General features: G+C 27.6%; 8 protein-coding genes across 10 annotated transcripts; 3 read left to right on the top strand and 5 right to left on the bottom strand.

Moving 5' to 3' along the window:
- Nucleotides 1–7,201: 7,201 nt before the first annotated feature.
- OCT59_005585 (uncharacterized protein) lies at nt 7,202–8,108 on the bottom strand. The gene is made up of 4 exons (XM_025321959.2): nt 8,028–8,108; nt 7,884–7,959; nt 7,686–7,754; nt 7,202–7,611 (listed from the first exon to the last, which is right to left on the bottom strand). Exons 1-4 carry the CDS (start codon nt 8,066–8,068, stop codon nt 7,501–7,503), a joined length of 297 nt encoding a protein of 98 aa, XP_025167523.1. The 5' UTR covers nt 8,069–8,108; the 3' UTR covers nt 7,202–7,500.
- Nucleotides 8,109–8,251: 143 nt separating this feature from the next.
- OCT59_005584 (uncharacterized protein) lies at nt 8,252–10,260 on the top strand (the record flags this gene model as incomplete). 2 transcript variants are annotated; one of them, XM_066138443.1, is made up of 10 exons in its annotated part: nt 8,252–8,365; nt 8,451–8,584; nt 8,670–8,774; nt 8,845–9,018; nt 9,123–9,315; nt 9,398–9,480; nt 9,545–9,584; nt 9,670–9,751; nt 9,822–9,905; nt 10,030–10,260. In XM_066138443.1, the coding sequence occupies 10 exons, from the start codon at nt 8,252–8,254 to the stop codon at nt 10,131–10,133; spliced, it is 1,113 nt and encodes a 370-aa protein (XP_065997571.1). In that variant the 3' UTR covers nt 10,134–10,260. The 2 variants fall into 2 exon arrangements, with proteins under 2 accessions (XP_065997571.1, XP_065997572.1); XM_066138444.1 differs by lacking the exons at nt 8,252–8,365; nt 8,451–8,584; nt 8,670–8,774; nt 8,845–9,018 and having other exon boundaries at nt 9,154–9,315.
- A 203-nt stretch (nt 10,261–10,463) lies between these two features.
- Nucleotides 10,464–11,080, top strand: OCT59_005583 (mitochondrial 37S ribosomal protein uS17m). The gene is made up of 3 exons (XM_025321961.2): nt 10,464–10,597; nt 10,677–10,807; nt 10,880–11,080. Exons 1-3 carry the CDS (start codon nt 10,496–10,498, stop codon nt 10,926–10,928), a joined length of 282 nt encoding a protein of 93 aa, XP_025167525.1. The 5' UTR covers nt 10,464–10,495; the 3' UTR covers nt 10,929–11,080.
- On the bottom strand, nt 10,974–12,503 carry OCT59_005582 (uncharacterized protein). The gene is made up of 2 exons (XM_025321962.2): nt 11,318–12,503; nt 10,974–11,245 (listed from the first exon to the last, which is right to left on the bottom strand). Exons 1-2 carry the CDS (start codon nt 12,485–12,487, stop codon nt 11,081–11,083), a joined length of 1,335 nt encoding a protein of 444 aa, XP_025167526.1. The 5' UTR covers nt 12,488–12,503; the 3' UTR covers nt 10,974–11,080.
- A 16-nt stretch (nt 12,504–12,519) lies between these two features.
- On the bottom strand, nt 12,520–13,771 carry OCT59_005581 (the record flags this gene model as incomplete). Of its 2 annotated transcripts, XM_066138441.1 has the most annotated exons (6): nt 12,520–12,796; nt 12,878–13,072; nt 13,152–13,242; nt 13,346–13,407; nt 13,489–13,537; nt 13,743–13,771. In XM_066138441.1, 6 exons carry the CDS (start codon nt 13,769–13,771, stop codon nt 12,752–12,754), a joined length of 471 nt encoding a protein of 156 aa, XP_065997570.1. In that variant the 3' UTR covers nt 12,520–12,751. The 2 variants fall into 2 exon arrangements, with proteins under 2 accessions (XP_065997570.1, XP_025167527.1); XM_025328224.2 differs by lacking the exon at nt 13,743–13,771 and having other exon boundaries at nt 13,346–13,489.
- Nucleotides 13,772–13,842: 71 nt separating this feature from the next.
- OCT59_005580 (uncharacterized protein) lies at nt 13,843–15,072 on the bottom strand (the record flags this gene model as incomplete). The annotated part of the gene is made up of 1 exon (XM_025321963.2): nt 13,843–15,072. The coding sequence occupies one exon, from the start codon at nt 15,070–15,072 to the stop codon at nt 13,843–13,845; it is 1,230 nt and encodes a 409-aa protein (XP_025167528.1).
- Nucleotides 15,073–15,400: 328 nt separating this feature from the next.
- Nucleotides 15,401–17,025, top strand: OCT59_005579 (uncharacterized protein; the record flags this gene model as incomplete). Its single annotated transcript, XM_025321964.2, has 9 exons — nt 15,401–15,445; nt 15,514–15,668; nt 15,729–15,775; nt 15,849–15,965; nt 16,056–16,157; nt 16,234–16,294; nt 16,383–16,461; nt 16,546–16,648; nt 16,727–17,025. The coding sequence occupies 9 exons, from the start codon at nt 15,401–15,403 to the stop codon at nt 16,918–16,920; spliced, it is 903 nt and encodes a 300-aa protein (XP_025167529.1). The 3' UTR covers nt 16,921–17,025.
- Nucleotides 17,026–17,193: 168 nt separating this feature from the next.
- On the bottom strand, nt 17,194–18,757 carry OCT59_005578 (uncharacterized protein; the record flags this gene model as incomplete). The annotated part of the gene is made up of 5 exons (XM_025311873.2): nt 17,194–17,453; nt 17,526–17,830; nt 17,909–18,380; nt 18,464–18,579; nt 18,664–18,757. 5 exons carry the CDS (start codon nt 18,755–18,757, stop codon nt 17,325–17,327), a joined length of 1,116 nt encoding a protein of 371 aa, XP_025167530.1. The 3' UTR covers nt 17,194–17,324.
- Between the last annotated feature and the right edge of the window lie 138 nt (nt 18,758–18,895).

Raw genomic sequence — 18,895 nt, 5'->3', positions numbered from 1 at the left:
ATAGAAAATGGAACTGTAAGCAAAAAAAAGAAAAAACTTAAATTGTGATTTTATATGTTGAATAATAATTATATGAGTAGAAAAATATCACAAAATTTATGTTAAATATTACAGTAATATTTTTATATATGTATACTTTTTGTATTATATGATTTATATGATTTTAGTTTATAAGAATTCTTATTTGTAAATGCATATTTTTTCTAATATACATTCTGCTATATTTTATTATAATATATATTTAAAGAAATATTACTATATTAAATAAACTATTACATTTATTAAAAAATATTTAAATTATTTAAAGTTTAAAAATCTGGATGAATCTAATAAATTGGATTTAAATTGCAGAATTTTATTCAGATTTTCAGTTTTTTTTTAAACTAATAAGATTATTAAAAATTTTTATATAATTAATTATTAATTAAATCAAAATATTATTTTAATTAAAATTTTAAGTAATTGAAATTATATATAAATAAAATTTAAAAAAGAATTCTTTTAACCAATTAATTAATTACAAGTATTAAAATTTTTTTTTTTTTTTTTTATGTTTTAGGAGACATCAGCATAGCTGTCTCACCAGAGCTACATGGAGGGAGCATTACAACACTAGTTGCGGTAATGCACTCCTACCGTTGAGCGACAGATAACCAAGCAACCTACTCTAATTATTTAGAAGTAACCGGATGTTCATCCCCCCTACCCCCTATATACCACACTGGGTAAGATTTGATTCCAAGTTTATACACAAAACAGATGGATCGTAGTGTAGCAGGGTTTCTGACACAGTTATGCTACCCACTAACGCCTGTCAGAAGTGAGCAACCACCCACGTATGGCAGATATAACGGAACAGACATCTAAAAGTCCTTCCATGATGGTTAGCTTAGAGGTACTGCAATACTAAGACTACTAATATGGCTTCACTCATAGCCTACTACAGGCCACGATACCAGTCCATTATAGTTGTAAATCCCCTGGTAGTATAGTAGTGACTACCAGGACAGTAAGCTGCTAAGGGTTCTGGGATCACCCCTTTATTATAAGTAACCAATCCAGTTACCCAGGGATCATTCACCAGTACGTCAAATTCACTGAAGAATCGAACCTCACCTTAGAACCTTATATACCTGTGAGCCTACGAACGTCTCCAATCAGCCTAAACCTATTAAAAGGTAAAAAGCTTAAACTAACTAAGATATTGCACTTGAGACTTTACCATCTATGAGGATATCTAGCGTAGTAAAGCCCCCACAGTAAAGTTTACCACACCCTTAGTGATATCGTAGAGTGGACCCAGCAAGGAGCCAAAGTCATCCCAGATGGTATGCAAGCAGTGACCATCCAGACAGGACAATAGGCTTCCAATGGCCTCATAGGAAAAGCAGGAGAATACCATGATTCTTTGTCAAATATGCCGCCGACCGGTACATACTAATTCACCATGATGCAGTCCAGCCTACACTAATCCCTGTACCTCTACACTATTGGTAGTAGTATCTGCAGTAAAATTCTTTTAATTTTTGTGATCGGCAGAATCGAACCTGCGACCTCACCATACTCAGGCTTACGAGGGGACTCACGGACTAACCAATAAGCCAAGGGTGATCAACCCTTTACAATTATTAAAAATAATTGTATATATTAATATATAATATAAATAAAACTAAATATTTAACATTTAATAAATAAATACTATTTATTTAAATATTAATCTGTAAAAAATCAATTATATATTAAATTTAAGGATACGAAATCCTGAACACATAATTAGCTACATAATCCCAACTATCAAAATCCTGAAATTTTTTTTTTACAAAACTATTTTCATATCAATTTGCAAAATTTTGTTATTTATTTTAGTAAAAATGCTAACACTATATATTTAATTTTATAAAATATATTATTATAAACTTTATTATATATAAAATTAATTTGCAATATTAAAGTAATATAAAATTATAAAAATAATTAATATTCAAATCTAAATCATTAGTAAGAAAATTACAATGAAAGGTTATATACGATTTTGTGAAGAAAATCCATTATCAATAAATAGCTTTTTCTATCATCAATAATTTGTTATTATTCTTTTTTTTATTTTTTTCATTAATAGTTTTTTCATATGAATAATACATTTAATTTGAAATTTAATATTCTGTTATTCTATTTATAACTTCTCAATTATTATATAAATACTAATATAACTTTCACTAACTAAAATATTCTAATACCTATGCCAGGTTTTTATTATATTTTATGTTTACAGAATTTCTATTTCAATTGAATTATATATATATTAATTACAACTCTAGAGAAAATAAAGGAATTTCACAAATGGTACTACCATTTTTAAAATATTGACATATTTTTTTATACATATAGTTTTCTTCAAATTATTTAACAACTTCATCTGCTTTATTTAAAGATATTTCAAACTTTAATATATTAAATGTTTCTGGAATTTTTATTAGATAGTAAAAATGCTAAAGTAAACAAATAATACAATATTAACAGGACCCCGGATATCTCCAAAACAGGTCATAAGTCACACTTTCGGCAGATTGGCCCATTTTTCAGGGCTCAAAAAATCGTTTTTTGTAAATATCTCGGCATCCAGTGGTCCAATTTTGATGAACTTTTTTTTAAATTGTAGAGCTAAATGAGGGCTACAAAATAAAAAAAAGTTCATTAAAATTGAATTACTGGATGCTGAGATATTTACAAAAAACGATTTTTTGAGTTTCAGCAAAAAGGGGTGTTTTTGGCCAAAAGTCCATTATGACCTTTATATTAGATATCCGGGGTCCTATATTAACATTACTATACAGTCAACTCCCTCTATAGTCACTCCCGTTATAGTCACATTCTACTATATAGTCACACCAGTTGAATGTTCAAAACACTTTATTATTAAAATCTATCCTATATAGTCACAATCTATCTATAGTCACTATCACACCTATCCTCAAAAATCTTATATTAAAAAGAACCGTTTATAATCACAGTTATATAAAGAATATATTAAATAACTTGGCATCTAATAATCGTACAAAGATGTATCATAACTTGTTAGAATTGTCTCACTGAGACGAATCGAATAGTGGTAGTTTTATCCTTTTCCTTTGCTAGTGTTTACGGCCAGACCACCCATTGCCTCTTATGAGACTAATCTCGGGTCTGTGTCCTATCATCTTCACTGGGCAACCATTATACCGAGTACTTAATTCCTCAGGTAACAGCACCACTTTAGAAGACATTCCCCATCGGGCCATTTAGTTGATTCGAAGCAGTACACGCCGCCTACTCATCCTATATCCATTGCATGATACTGATACTCAATTTATTTTACGACCTTTAGAGAGCATCTACTTTCATGGAGGACTTTTGACAGGTAACATCAACCATCTAGTACCCTTCCATACACCATTTTAGGTACTAAGTCTCACTCAAAGGCCACTACAGCCCGCGATTACCTAGCACCGATAGTACAGTTGTTTACCCTAAGTGGTATACTTTGTAGTGACCATTCAGACAGGGAGTAGCAGGCTTCTGTCCAGGATCACCCCTTATAGTGGGTATCAACCACCAGGGATCACCAACCAGGACCCAAGAAGTGGAGAATCGAACTCCATAACCATGCTACCTATTCTGCGTACGAACACTTATTGGCCCTAAGACCTAACAGAAGGTCTAACTACCACAAAGACATTGCACCCTCAGCTTTACCATCTAGGATGACCATCTAGCCATTACTGACCCCAAGCGGTATCGTAGAGCGACCACCTGGACAGGAAGTCCCCCTGGGCGTATAGTAGCGACCTCAAGCGACAGGACTGCGCACATGCCAACGGCCTCATAGAGAACGTTAGAAGGACACCATGACCCTTAGTTGAAATGTGCGGCCTAACCGTACACACTAATTCACCATGATGCAGTCCAACTACACTAATCCCTGTACCTTCACGCTATTGGTTGTAGCGTCCGCAGTAAAATTCTTTTTATTTCCGTGGTCATGGGAATCGAACCTGCGACCTCACCATACTCAGGCTTAATGAGGGTCTCAGTGACTAACCACCGAGATAGGGTGACCAACCCTGTTTTATCCTTTTCCTTTCACTGGCTGATGAGTTATTCAACAAAATATTAAACATCGGCATTATAATATTTCTTGATTTACGTTTACTGCGCTATTTAACATTTTGCTAGATTTCTCGGTACCTAGTGATTATAAAAAGACGATTTATAGCTCGTTGGAATCGCCTCATCGAGGCGAATCGAATGGTGGTAAGCTCATCTCTCTGTGATCAATATTGACGGAGTTATTACTTAAAAACCATTTAATATTTTTTAATTTCGGAAATTGATCTAGTGATTGGATTTCGATGTATCTTATACCATTAGATTCGTCTCATCAAGAGGAATCGAATGGTAGTAAGATCGTCTTTCTAGGATCAATATTGGCAGAGTTATTACACAAAAACCATTAATATTTTTTTAATTTCGGAAATTAATCTAGTGATTGGATTTCGACGTATTTTATACCATTAGAACCGTCTCATCAAGACGAATAGAATGGCGGTAAGATCATCTCTCTACGATTAATATTGGCGAAGTTACGATACAATAAAGTTTTAAGTATAATTCTGGCTAAAATTATGTTAATTTTTGGCCAGAATTATGATATACAAATATAAGAAATTTTTTATATAGTCACATCTCTTTATAATCACCAAATATGGACTGTCCCAAATGTGTGACTTTAAAGAGAGTTGACTGTATACTTATAATTTTGTTTATCCAGAAATTTTTCAATAAAAATTTTTTATTATAACTTAATAATATATTTAAACATTAACTGTTAACGTAATTAACAGATGAATCCTAGTATTTATATAAATTACCTAAAAATCAACTGATCTACATATACAAACTTAATTTATGGGTTTAAAAAAATAATTTTATATAAATTTATACAAACCTATATGTGAGTTATATTATTATTACCTAGAGTTTTATTTGCATTCATTTTTTAATTTATAAATTATTAAATTTTTCTTTAAAATTAACATTTATAGTTAAAAGTAAAAATGTACTAAAGTTCTAAATAATGTCAAAATATAGCCCCAATATTTAAGTTTATTTTGCATTTTAAATAATAAAAATTGGTTTTATTTTAAGCAAACTATATACATTTTTATAATTAAACCATTTATTAGCATTTTTTACTATATATCAAAATTATAATAATTTAAAAAATGGAATTCTCATTATTTTATTATAAATGTTTATTTACTGCAATTTTTTGATATTTAATTTTTGGCATTATTTTTAATAATATTTGAGTATTTTAAATTAAAATTAATTTACTAATATTTTTTTTTTTTTATTAACTTTTATTAAATGATAAGTCAAACAAAAAACAGTATATAAAAGTATATATTGAAATCTACCAAAAAATTAATTTACTAATATTTTTTTTTTTTTTATTAACTTTTATTAAATGATAAGTCAAACAAAAAACAGTATATAAAAGTATATATTGAAATCTACCAAAAAATTAATTTACTAATATTTTTTTTTTTTTTATTAACTTTTATTAAATGATAAGTCAAACAAAAAACAGTATATAAAAGTATATATTGAAATCTACCAAATAATAATAAACTACTCATCATATTATTTTAAGATTACAGTCAGGCAATTAATGTTTTATAAATGTAATTTAATTTTCTATTATATTTTTTAATTTAAAATAAATAATTATTGCTGATTTTTTTAAAAAATAATAAAGCATTTATAATTTTAAAAGATATTAAAATGTAATAGTTTATATAATATAAATTGAATTTATTTTAAACATATAATATGTATTTTTATTATGTAAATAGGTTTCCAGTTTTTTATTATATTAAAATTTATTATAAAATAAATTTATATTATAAATACATATAATATATATCAATTATATATCTTTTAATAAATTTAAAAATTAATTTTTTAATAGTTTGAATTTTTTAAAATTTTTTATTATCTAATATATTTTAAAAAAAACATTTGCATTTTAATAGATTATAAAATTCAGAATATTAATAAGATATTAAAATCAAAAAACTACATAAAAAAATTTTATTTACTTTTATAGCAATTCTAATATCTAATAAAGATTGATATTTTTAAAGTTGTAAGATTTGGGATTTCAATAAGGTATATAATTTGTCTATGTTAGCAAAAGGTTTTATTACTTTTATATATATAGATTTAGTTAACTTATTTACAAGTTATAAAATATTAGATAAAGACAGGATAAGGTTATTAGATGGTTTGGTTAGCAAATTGATTTTTGACTTCAAAATTTTAATATGGAAGTAAAGGAATGTTAAATTAGCTGATTTAGAACATCAGAAAGGGATTAATGCAAAGATGAAAAAGTTGGATAACAAATCTAAATTAATGGCCAATAAATTAGACAAAATAGTAAGTTCACGTTGGGAGCTATGGAATAGCTTAGTGTTTGATAAAGGAGCAAATTTTTAAGTCTTTTATAACGAGTCACCTTTGATCTTAAGATAACAGGTCAGTCTTTTCCTTTAGGAAGGGCAGTATGTTGATAATGTTTAAATTTATTTAGAATACTTTATTTTATTTTACTTTTGTAAATATATTGTATTACTTTAACATTATTATCAATAAATATGATCACGCCTTTACAAAAAAAAAAAAAAATATCTAATAAAGATTCCAGAAATTTTATAAATAGATTGTAATTAAAATGGATAAAGTATATTTTGCTAAAAATAGCCAAATTACATATTTAAAAGAAAGATGATACCAATTTTATTATAAAAGCAAATTTACCTGCAAAAGTTTATAAATAAAGAGATAATAAAAGATATTTGATATATTTGATTTTCTTTACTATAATGAATTTTAATTTTCAATTTATAGAAAGCTGTATATATTTATTAAATAAAATTTTTATTAAATAATACTATTAAAAATTGACTTTAAATTTTATATTATTGATTAAAAATTTTATAAATTATATTTATATATAATTAATAATTAAGTTGTAAAGTGAAACTATTTAACATATAGATTTAATTAAAACTAGTATTCATAATCATAATTATAAAGTAATAGCCTGTAATTAGTACTTGTAAGACAATTTTTAAAGACTGTATCTTTGGAATAGTTAAACTATAAAAAGTATTAGCATATATTATATTTAATTTACTTTTATTTGCCATTAATTATTTTCTTTACTTTATATTTTAAAAAAACTAAGGAAGTAAGATAAATTATTACAGAAAGAAAATAAAACAGAATTATTATTTAAAGGTTAAAAGAATATAATGATGAGCTTTTTTTAACTTTTATATACAAAATAGGATGAATGTATAATATTCTTAAAAAAGAATCAGTTATTAATGGATGGTAATAGATTTTTCATTAATTTTTGCTCAGAGTTCTGCTAATAAATAACTTATATAATTCTCATAAACTTTCTCCTTGAGAATTACTCTCTCTCTGAACTCTACTAATATAAGCTCTAGATACAATGTTCCATGCTTCCATATAACGATCCATACATTTAGCAACACAAGTCTAAAAAAGCATATATAAATAACAAATAATAGAAGACATAAGTCAATGACTACTACTTATAATGCATTACTTACCTGTTCACTGCTTTCTAACTTATTTCCTGGCTTCGTAATACATTTAGAGAAACATTTTTCATTGATTTTCTATAAATTAATTATTAGTTTATCAAATTGACAATATTTTAGTTAACAATTAAGTTTGATAATCAGATAAACGCGAAAATTTTAACGTTAAAGCAATTTAATGTCTGTATAGCATCAAAATTCGCGTACGTTAATAAGTTCTTGTGCGTTAGCAAGCGCCAATTCGTTTCTGACTTGGTCCATAACGGCTTGTTTCCTGTTTTCCCTGTTTAATTAAAATAAATAATAATTTTAAAGCTTATAAGATTTGTCAATTTAGATTTTATTACATACATGTTAGAGGATAAGCCATAATTATTACTAGAGTAATTCATTGTTATTTAAGAAAAATAAAATTTAATAAAAGATCGAATCGAAAATTGATAAAAAAAATTTCAGATTATGAAGCAATTCTAGATGATCTGATTGGTTAGTGTCATCTATAACACAAATCGTACATTTTGAGCAACTTTAAAGTGATAAAACCGATCTAATTCTTTAAATTTGTATTCTATAAAATGTCTTCTTCAACTTCAGCAAATACTTCAACACCCCAACCTCAGCCTGAAAAAAAGCCTACCGTGTTATTATGTATTGGCATGGCTGGCTCAGGCAAAACCACTTTTATGCAGGTATTCTTATGGAGAGCAATATTTCTCTAATTTATTAATTAGAAAATTTGATTAATTTCCTTTCAAAAATTATTTTTATCTGTAGCGACTAAATGCACATCTTCATAGTATAAAAAGGCCTCCATATGTTATAAATCTTGACCCTGCGGTCACTCAACTTCCTTTTACAGCAAATATTGATATTCGTGATACGATTAATTATAAAGAAGTAATGAAACAGTAAACTATCCCGTCAGATTTATTATATTGGTTCAATTTAATCCGGGTTAACTTCATAAATAATCTTAATATTTTTAACTTGAAGGTATAATTTAGGACCAAATGGCGGTATTCTTACTAGTTTAAACTTATTTACGACAAAATTTGATCAAGTGCTTGATTTCGTATCAAAACGTGCACCAACATTAGAGTAAAGATCTTGTTTGTTATCGATTTTCTTTTTATTCGATTATATTTAAGAAAAATTTTGTTATTTATAGTTATATTATCATGGATACTCCTGGCCAAATTGAAATTTTTACATGGTCAGCATCTGGCGCAATCATTACAGATGCCCTAGCGGCAACATATCCTTGTGCAGTTGCGTATATTATAGATACACCAAGAACTACAAGTCCGTCGACATTTATGAGTAATATGTTGTATGCATGCAGGTAAATTACATTTTTGAAATTGCTTACAAATACTCTTGCATTTTTTTTTTGTTAAATTTTGTTCCGATATTGATAGGAAGAATACTAAATTGATATTGATTTAGTATTTTGTATAAAACAAAATTACCTTTCATAATGGTTTTTAATAAGACTGATGTTGTTTCTCACGAATTCGCTGTTGAATGGATGACGGATTTTGAGTCTTTTCAACAAGCTCTACAAAAGGATACAAGTTATATGAGTAGTCTTATGAATTCTATGTGTTTAGTGTTGGAAGAATTCTATCAACATTTAAGGGTAATTTTTTAATTATAATTAAAAATATTTATTAAGATAATTAAAATAATTCAGATGGTTATTATTTTTTATTACGTAAAAGGTGGTTGGAGTTTCTGCTGTTACTGGTGCTGGAATGGACGAATTTTTTGGAGCCGTTAATGAAGCTGTTAAGGAATACGAAACGTAAGTCATGATTTTATTATTAGTTTAGAATTAAAGATTTTATTAACACGAATTTCTTCATTAGCGTATATAAACCCGAACTAGAAAAATTAATTCGGGAGAAGGTATACTATATATCTCATGTTTCTTAAAACAAAGTTGAATTTAATTATATGGATGGATATATTCTCTATTTATTATATTTGTAAGGCTGAACGACAAGAAGCTGCAAAACAAGCGCAGATTACAAAACTAATGAGAGATATGGACATAGCGGATACTTCTAAAACAGGTACTAATTTAAATGCTATATTTTTTTCATTATTTCATTTTTACGTATGTATCTATCTAATTTGCTGAAGATCAAATGGTGGAAGAAGAAGAAATGGAAGATGAGGAGGAGGAGGAGGAGGATGATGATGATGGAGGACATGCTTATAACGAAGGTAATCAATAGCTCAATAAAATATGAAAGCTATAATGATTTTGTCAAAACAATTTATAAGCAGAATTGTAACAAAAAAAATTATGCATCCGATTGGCTTGTGTTATTTTTTTTTTTTGTTGTAGATGCTGATTATGAAACCATGAGAAGACATCAAGAACAACTTGATGATCAAAGTTTTAGTCGATGGTTAAAGCAAGCACGTCAAGGTGGAGAAGATATTGAATAGAATTATATAATATATGTTATATACAACATTACTTATCATGTATCTGTATCCCGCGCGGTGATTCGACCTTCCTTGTTCCTTAATTGCTAATTATTATTTAAAGTTGACTAAATAAAAAACTCAATTTGAAAAGAATGTTTTTTTTTTAACTACAAATGTGATATATCTATGAGTAAATATTTGATGATCTTTGTGCATAATTTCTATCAAACAGAATAGAAATGCTCCATGAAAGGCTGAGATTATAGAATAAATTTCTAAATAGAAAAATTCACATGATTTTTTATTGGATGATAAAAATTGATCTGCAATACTATATAAATTTTCTCTGGTCGATCTGTTTTTAAGTGAAAGCGTCGAATATGGCACGACAATATTTTATTGGAATGGTTATAAGTACGGCAATGCAAAAAACTGTAAAAGTAAAAGTAGCAAGACGAATTGCACACCCCAAAGTACAAAAGGTGGGTATCTTTTGAATTAATATCATTATTTCTTTAAATGTGTAGATAGTAATAATAGTGTTCTAACATAATTTGATAGATAATAAAAACGCACAAGAATTTTTTAGCACATGATGAAAAAGAAAGTTGTTCAATAGGAGATGTAGTAAGAATTGAAGCTTGTAGACCATTAAGTAAAATGAAAAGTTTTACTGTTGCTGAAATTATAAGGTTTAGTTATTTACGATTGTTTAATAGGAAATTTTTAAATTATTTCATTAAATGGTTTTTTAACATGTATAGACCCGCTAAGACTTGGGTTGATCCCGAAACTGGAGAAGAAAAACGATAAAAATCAAAGAATCATATTGAAAACTATTATTTATTTATTTCTTTTTTAACATAATTTATTATCATATTCATTATATATGAGATATTAAAGAATAAAAATGTATATTTCATATGATTATTGACTAATGCATCGTAATCTAAATACCAAAATAATCATTTTCTTTCATTTTTCGTTAAATGCCATTTAATTGATTCTAATTGAGAACATTTTTGAAACAATTGATTTCTATCTTCTTCCAGTAAAGGTTCAGGGGGATGAGAAAATCTAATTGAAAAATGACGAAGATTCTTCAGCTTCGGAATTATTTCCAATACATCCTATAAAAAGGAAAAAAAAATTATTTTTTTATATATTTCTTTCCCTAGATATATAATGAATAGAATACTTACAGATTTTGAGAGTTTTTGTTTTTCAATGCCAGATAATTCTAATTTAGATAATTGATTTATCACATCACAAATAATTCCAAGTATAGTTTTATTTAATGGAAAATCTATCAATGTTAATTCCTTTAATATATGTTGTTCCTTATTATTAGACATTTTATATTCAACATATTCATCATCATCATTGCTCCTGAAATAATTAATAATTCTACCTAAATCGCCATCATATAAACAAACGGTTATTGATTGTCCATCGGCTTGGACTTCAGATTCTAAACTTCTTTCCGTATTTTGTATGATCAACGTTTTGGCTTTGAAATGTTTAAAAGTTTCTATTACAAATTCAGTTGTAATCTCTGATACATTAGTTATAGTGACGTTCGTTAGTTTAGGACATGATTTATAAATACTCAATAGCAGTAATTCTGAAATAGCAATACATTGATGAATTCTTAAAAATGTTAAATTAGGACAGTTTGATAAACAAGGTAACATTATCTCGTCTTCGTAATATTTTTCCTGAATATCTAATTTAATTAATCTTTTACAATTTTTTGTAATTTCAAGTAAAACTTTCCCATCACATAAAATATCTCTTTTTAAAATCAATTCTTCCAACAATAAACAATTTTCTGCTATTGCTCCTAATGCACTAGTCTCGTTTATTTCAATTTCGTTAAATTTGAACAATCTTAATTCTGGTAACCTTTTAGCTATATTATTCATTTGTTCACTATTTAATACACGATATTCCCTATGACCCCCTATTATTAATTGTTCAATTCTAGGACAGCAATCTAACGTATCTAATAATATTTCTTGATTTATTTTTAATTTTTCCAAATCCAATATTTTAACATATGTTCCATAATTATGAATAGATCTTTTATCGACATATTTTATTGGGTCTTCGAAATATAAATGTGATTGTTGTAAGATCTTTAAAAATTTCGCAAATGATCCTGTTTTTGTATCATTTTTTAATCCTTGAAATCTATACCATAATCTTTCGGTTGCTAGTTGATTCCACCATCTACTTACTAAACAACATGGAACAATGTACTTTTCTAAGGGCACACATGAGAATATATTTGCCAATATTAATGGAATCGAAAATGCTAGATGAGATATTGGTATCAGATTTGTCTCTTTGATTAAGTCGTCGTTGTCCATATTAATTAAATATAAAAGTGAAAAGAAATTTTGAGGAAAGAAAAAAAAGTCGATTATCTTAAACTCCGAATAGCCGACCAATCATATTTATTTGTGTATATATATGTATAATAAAACAACAAATAACAAATTAGGCATGTGACTAATTTATTTCAGAAAATGGGCATTTTATTATAAAATCATAAACTTGAATTTTGAAAAATTTTAAGTAAAATTTTTTTTAAAAAATAATTATAATAATAAATTTGAAACAACATAATTGGTTTACTTAAGCTTCTTCTTTGGACGCAATTGATTAGTATGTCCACACTATATAAAAAAAGAAAAAAATTTTTCAATAAATTTAATAAATTTCAAATATTGTGATTAATTAATTATCTTAATAAATACCTTTTTCTTACGACAGTTGGTAGCACGAGGGGGTAGTCTCGCATAGCATTTACGACAAATCATTTTATCACAATTATATTTTGAAGCCAGCGCTTTTAATGAAGGTTCAATAATCCCACCACGTAAACGTAATACTAAATGGAGTGTTGACTCTTTAGTTATATTATAATCCGATAATGTACGTGCGTCTTCGAGCTATTTTTATTTAAATAATAAATTATAATTAAAAAATGGATTGAAAAAAAAAGTTTTTTATCTCATTAATAATAAGTACCTGTTTACCGGCAAAAATCAAACGCTGTTGATCTGGAGGGATACCTTCTTTATCTTGAATCTTTTGCTTAACATTAGCAATCGTATCTGAACTATACCATTCAACAATTAATATATTAAAGTAATTAATAAATAAATAAAGTTTATAAAATAACAATAAATTATTTTTTTTAAAAAAAAAAATTAATTTAGTACCTATCAACCTCAAGGGTGACGGTTTTTCCGGTTAGAGTTTTAACAAAGATTTGCATGTTTATCTATATATTAAAAGAAATTAATATGAACCTCCTTGACCTCTTTCGAAAACCTTTGAAATTCTTTAACAATAAATTTCTTACCTTGCTAGTTGAGAAGAAAACGACAGATAAATCAGTGTAACTTTTGTCACTTTTTTTAAAGATTGTCCCATGTGATGATCATGTGATATCTCATCAAACGTTTATGATTTATTAATTTATTATCTTATTTAGTTTAATTTTATTATTTTTATTAATTTTAGTTAATTTTATGATTTTACGCGTAAAATCTATCTATGATCGCTCTATTCGTTATATACATTCTTTATATGAATAAGTAAGTAATGATATGTTACATTAATTCAGTTGTTAATTTTGTTTGCATTTTATAACGCAAAGAAGAAAAAAAATAAAAAGAAAAAAAAATAAAGAAATTTACAGCAACAGCGGCAGCTATTATGCATGATTACGACGATGATGACGATTATTATTGTGATGACGATGATGATGATGAAGAGTTCTTTTTTTTCCAAATTTTTTCGATAACCAACTTAATTTGTTTTCATTTTTCATTCTTTCTAATTCATTAATGGCTTCGTCAACACCAATAGTACCTGACCTTTGCTGTATCTCTTTTATAAGTTTTTTGCGCAAAAGCAAAGTTTCCTTATTCTCGGTTGCCCATTTTGTTCCATAAGTCTCTAATAATGCGATTACCGATGGATTTCCACCTAAACCCACATTCCATTCGTTCCATACATCATAAACGGTATTCAAAGTGTCTAATTCAGGTAAACGATAGTATTTTGGCCTAGCTAAGGCACTTGATGATAAAATTGGAGAATTGCTCATTGGAGAATGACTGAGTCGATTCATCAAACAACTTGTATCAGAAGCAACAGTATTAGAATCAACGAAGGAAGAATCCAATATTGGACTTGAGCTTGTACCATTTGAATTAATGGTTGCGGTGCTTGGTGTTCTCGCCATACTGGTAGAATGAAGAATAGGCCTCCCTAAATTAGGTACACTATTTATCAGTGAATCTATTCCATGTTGTTGTTGAACACCATTATTAACAGACACTGGAATTCCTGTATTAAGTGTATTTATTGCATTAGAAACATTAGAAACATTAGAAGCATTAACCCCATTAACAGCATTGTCAGTGTTATCGGCATTATTTGTCGCGCTATCATTATTTTCAGCATGAGTTGGAGTTATCCGTGGTGGGAATCGAACCATCTGCGATGGCAATTCCCTCGTCTCCACTGAAACATTCGCAGGATCAGAAGATATTGTATCACTGGTAACTGGAGAGATATCAGTTGTGACTGTTGTTGTTGTAGTTGAATTATTATTTGCATCTGTGTGCGTAATTGTTGTCATTTTAATGGTTATAATTGTACTTGTGGTGGTTGTAGACGATCCTGCTTCATAACTAGCCGATGAGTCATTATTACTTGGAGGTTGATCTTGTTGTATAGCTGGCAAGCGTACTTCTGGTAGTGGAAGTTGTTCTTGATGTGTATTATTATTCTTACTGGTATTACTGGTAGGAATAGAATCTAAATCTATAATTCCTCTTCGAGTTCCTGGAGGTCTTCCTCGGGGTCTAGTTGCTGGAAGTTTATTGTGCCGTAGTTCACTATACGTTTTATTACGAGTTATCTTTCCCATGCTCATTTCTTTGAACCTAAATATAATAAATATATAAAATTCTTTATTTTACCAACAACACGCGTAAATTAATAAAAAATACTTTGGAAACTTTGTTGAGGTATAGATTTTAACTATTAATCTACAACAAAAGAGGATGATGAGGCATAAACTATAACTACTTGGTATCAACTAGAAAATAATCTTTCAGATATCAACATGTGGATGATAAACAAATAAGTTTCTATAGCAGTTACACCGTGTAACTCTTTACAAGTGGCTTATAGTCACGTGTAAAAGTTAAAACAAATTTATGATTATCTATTATCTAACAATTTATTATCTCAACACGGAAATGGATAAACTTGAACAACAACCATGGTCTCCAGAAAAAGAGAAGGTATCAAATTATAATACATAATTTGCTTTTTTCTCATGATTATTTTACATGACGAGTTTCTTTAAAAGGTTCTTCTAGAGCCTTACAATTATTTATTGACCTACCCTGGTAAAGAAATAAGAAGCAAATTGATCGATGCTTTTGATCATTGGCTTAAAGTACCCAAAGAAAAATTGACTATTGTAACTAAAGTTGTTGAAATGTTACATACTGCCAGTTTACTGTAAGTGTCTATTATTTATTGAATTAATTATTAATTTTAATCAAATTTTTTCAATTAAAGAATTGATGATGTAGAGGATGATTCGAAGTTACGTCGAGGTGTACCAGGTAAATATCTCCTTTTTTATTTATGAATTCGTTGTGTATGCGCATCAATTCTAATAGAATGTTGATTTTATAGTTGCCCACAGTATTTATGGCGTACCCTCTACGATCAATTGCGCGAATTATGTATATTTTCTTGGGTTAAATGAACTTACCAAGCTCAATGACATAAACATGTTTAATATTTATACAGGTGATTTAAATTAATATCTATAATATGATTTTGTATATTTTGTCTTTTCAAACACTAAATGTATAGAATTTTATTTATTTATTTATTTAGAGGAATTATTAAATCTTCATCGTGGTCAAGGAATGGAACTCTATTGGAGAGATACCCTGACATGCCCTTCTGAAGATGAATTCATTGAAATGGTTTCAAATAGTAAGAAAAGAAAAATATTTATGTATTTTTTTTATGAATATTAAATACTAATTTTTTGCTACAATAAATAAAATAGAAACTGGTGGTTTATTACGTTTGGGTGTTAAATTAATGCAAGCAGCTAGTGAATCTAGAGTGTGAGTTTTAGTTAAGGTTAAACCACATTTTTTTTTCATGTGCTGATGATAGATGCTATTTGTATTGTTCGCCATATATTTTATGTAGTGATTATGTTCCATTAGTTAACCTTATTGGCATCCATTTTCAAATACGTGATGATTACATGAATTTGCAATCAGATAAGGTAATCAGACTATTTTATTTTATTCGTCTTAAGTCCATATTAAATTATTATTATTAAAAAATTATTATTATTATATACATATAGTATGCAGATAATAAAGGTTTTTGTGAGGATTTAACGGAAGGGAAATTTTCTTTTCCAATTATACATTCTATTCATTCTGATCCTGATAACAGACAATTAATAAGTATCCTTTATAGAAATTTTATTAATTTAAATATATAATATATTATAACAATTTCTTAACGAAGGTTTAATTTTGCAGATATTTTGAAACAACATACAACTTCCATTGAATTGAAACAATTTGCAATAAAACTTATGAAAGAATCTGGTTCTTTTGATTATACCAAACATTATTTGTCTCAAACTGAAAAAAAAGCTAGGGACGAAGTAAAAAGATTAGGTGGAAATCCTATGTTAGAACAGCTTATGGACTTTTTGAGTGTCGAAGATTAGTTTATTACATTAAAATATGCATCAATTTAAAATTATTAAATTAATATGTGTATTATGTGTATCAAAAAATATTGTAAATAAAAACTATTTGTGACATCAGATAGTATATTTAGTTTGGTTTTGGTAGGGTTTAGACTTATTTGTTAGGTTTTTTCTTGCTTAGTTAGAGGTCTCTTGGTTTTATTTACTGCAAATCAACTTCACTCTGTTCGTACTTTTCATAGGCATTGATAAAAATGTAATCTGACAACATTTCATATTTTACTAGGATTTATGGTGAAGAAAGTTCTATTCTAAACTTTTTTTTTTATTTATTTATTTATACGAGAAAACAAATCAACAATAAATACGATTCCACAATTAAATAGCAGTTTCATAGTTATAAAGTAACTAGCAAATGTTCATTATGGTTCAAGACCTGCTTGTTCAAGTAAAGCTGTACTAAGACTCATGATTAAAACACCTATGAAAAAGAATATGCTCACAACAGTTCCATCTGATTTATCATTTTTAATAGCTTGCGGTAACATGCCCTATGAAAAGTTTAAGAAAATTTTATTATAAATAATTATTATTTTAAATATGAGTTATTATATATTATTTACCTGTATACAAATGACACTCATTAATCCACCGACTGCAGCAAATAACATTCCATAAATAAAATTATGATCCCAACATGCAAGTTCGGACTCTTTTAAGAATAAATATCCTATTAAAGCACCTAATGGTTGACTTAAACCTCCTAACATACTTGCATACAGGAAACTTTTAATTCGCGAACGTGTTGCTATATATAATGGAAGTGCAATAGTAAAACCTTCTGAGATATTATGCATAGCGATAGCAACAAATAAGGCCAAGCCAATTGTTGGTGATACTTGCGATGTGACAAATGTGATAAGTCCCTCTTAACAAATTGCAAAAATTTTTATTAAACTTTATGTAAGGTCAACGCTTGTGTAACAATAGTAAGATCAAACCATACCTGGAAATTTATGAATGGATATTGCCAAAGCGGTTTGAATTCCAATTCGCATTAGTTGATTACTTTGATCATTTGGAGGATGTGAATGATGAACATCATGAGACGAATCCGGACAAAATAAGGATTCAACTACAGGTTCTTCTGTATCACTTTCCACAATACAAACTGAACAACCATCCTCAATACAATATGGTATTCCGTTCATATGATTCACATTATTTTTTAATAGAGGTGACCTTTCATTATGTGGACAATCATTCATCGTATTATGATCAATATTATGTAGGTGATGATGATGATGTGAGGATTCTTTAAATAAGAAATAATGAATAAGTCTGTTTATAACAGCAGATCCAATAACACCTAAAAAGTAGAATGTCATTAAATATATTCCTTCGTAATTTTTTGATTTTGGAGCACGGCTAAAAGATTCTTTGGCTTCAGTTAGCATGGTAAAAAAACTTGAATATAACTAAAATATAATTATAATTCATATTAATATTATATAAGAAAAAACAAACAGACCATATTATAACATAATTATTTTTTAAATACCATTACTCCAGCACCAAGTGATAATGAAGCGACCAAAAATTTTGGATTATTAACAATTTGAAAATATTTCGTACAAAAAAATTTTTGAAAAAAAAGATCCGAAAAAACCACGGAAGCTAAAATACAATAGTTGAAAAAGTTACAATATTAGTTAAAAGGAAATTTTTTCTTTAAAAATAATGTATTGAACTAATTTTTACCTCCTAAACAACAAGCCAGTCCTGAAGCAAATGCCAGAACCCATCCTTGTAAATTATTGTCTAAAGGCGTTGTACTGCAGTCATTCATTTTCATGATTTTATGGTTCAATATAAAACGAAATATAAAAAGTTTTTTTTTTATTTAAAAGCTTTTTTTTTATATAAAAAGTTTTTTTTTTAAAAAAAGTGTTTTTTACAAGTTGGTTAAAATAATTTATAATGAATTTTAATA

This window comes from Rhizophagus irregularis, chromosome 13, assembly GCF_026210795.1.
Source record: "Rhizophagus irregularis chromosome 13, complete sequence".
NCBI classification, from domain to species: Eukaryota; Fungi; Glomeromycota; class Glomeromycetes; order Glomerales; family Glomeraceae; genus Rhizophagus; species Rhizophagus irregularis.
Note: the sequence above shows the minus strand (reverse complement) of the source record. Positions and strands in the feature narration are given on the sequence as shown.

What these genes read in the sequence shown, in the direction of transcription:
- OCT59_005585 (XM_025321959.2), bottom strand. Translation starts at nt 8,068, where the DNA reads ATGAATTACTCTAGTAATAATTATGGCTTATCCTCTAACAT. An exon ending in ACGCACAAGAACTTATTAAC is followed by an intron (nt 7,755 to 7,883) that starts GTACGCGAATTT and finishes ATTAATTTATAG; the next exon opens with AAAATCAATGAAAAATGTTT. An exon ending in AGTTAGAAAGCAGTGAACAG is followed by an intron (nt 7,612 to 7,685) that starts GTAAGTAATGCA and finishes ATGCTTTTTTAG; the next exon opens with ACTTGTGTTGCTAAATGTAT.
- OCT59_005583 (XM_025321961.2), top strand. Translation starts at nt 10,496, where the DNA reads ATGGCACGACAATATTTTATTGGAATGGTTATAAGTACGGCAATGCAA. An exon ending in CACACCCCAAAGTACAAAAG is followed by an intron (nt 10,598 to 10,676) that starts GTGGGTATCTTT and finishes ATAATTTGATAG; the next exon opens with ATAATAAAAACGCACAAGAA. An exon ending in ACTGTTGCTGAAATTATAAG is followed by an intron (nt 10,808 to 10,879) that starts GTTTAGTTATTT and finishes TAACATGTATAG; the next exon opens with ACCCGCTAAGACTTGGGTTG.
- OCT59_005582 (XM_025321962.2), bottom strand. Translation starts at nt 12,487, where the DNA reads ATGGACAACGACGACTTAATCAAAGAGACAAATCTGATACCAATATCT. An exon ending in AACAAAAACTCTCAAAATCT is followed by an intron (nt 11,246 to 11,317) that starts GTAAGTATTCTA and finishes TCCTTTTTATAG; the next exon opens with GATGTATTGGAAATAATTCC.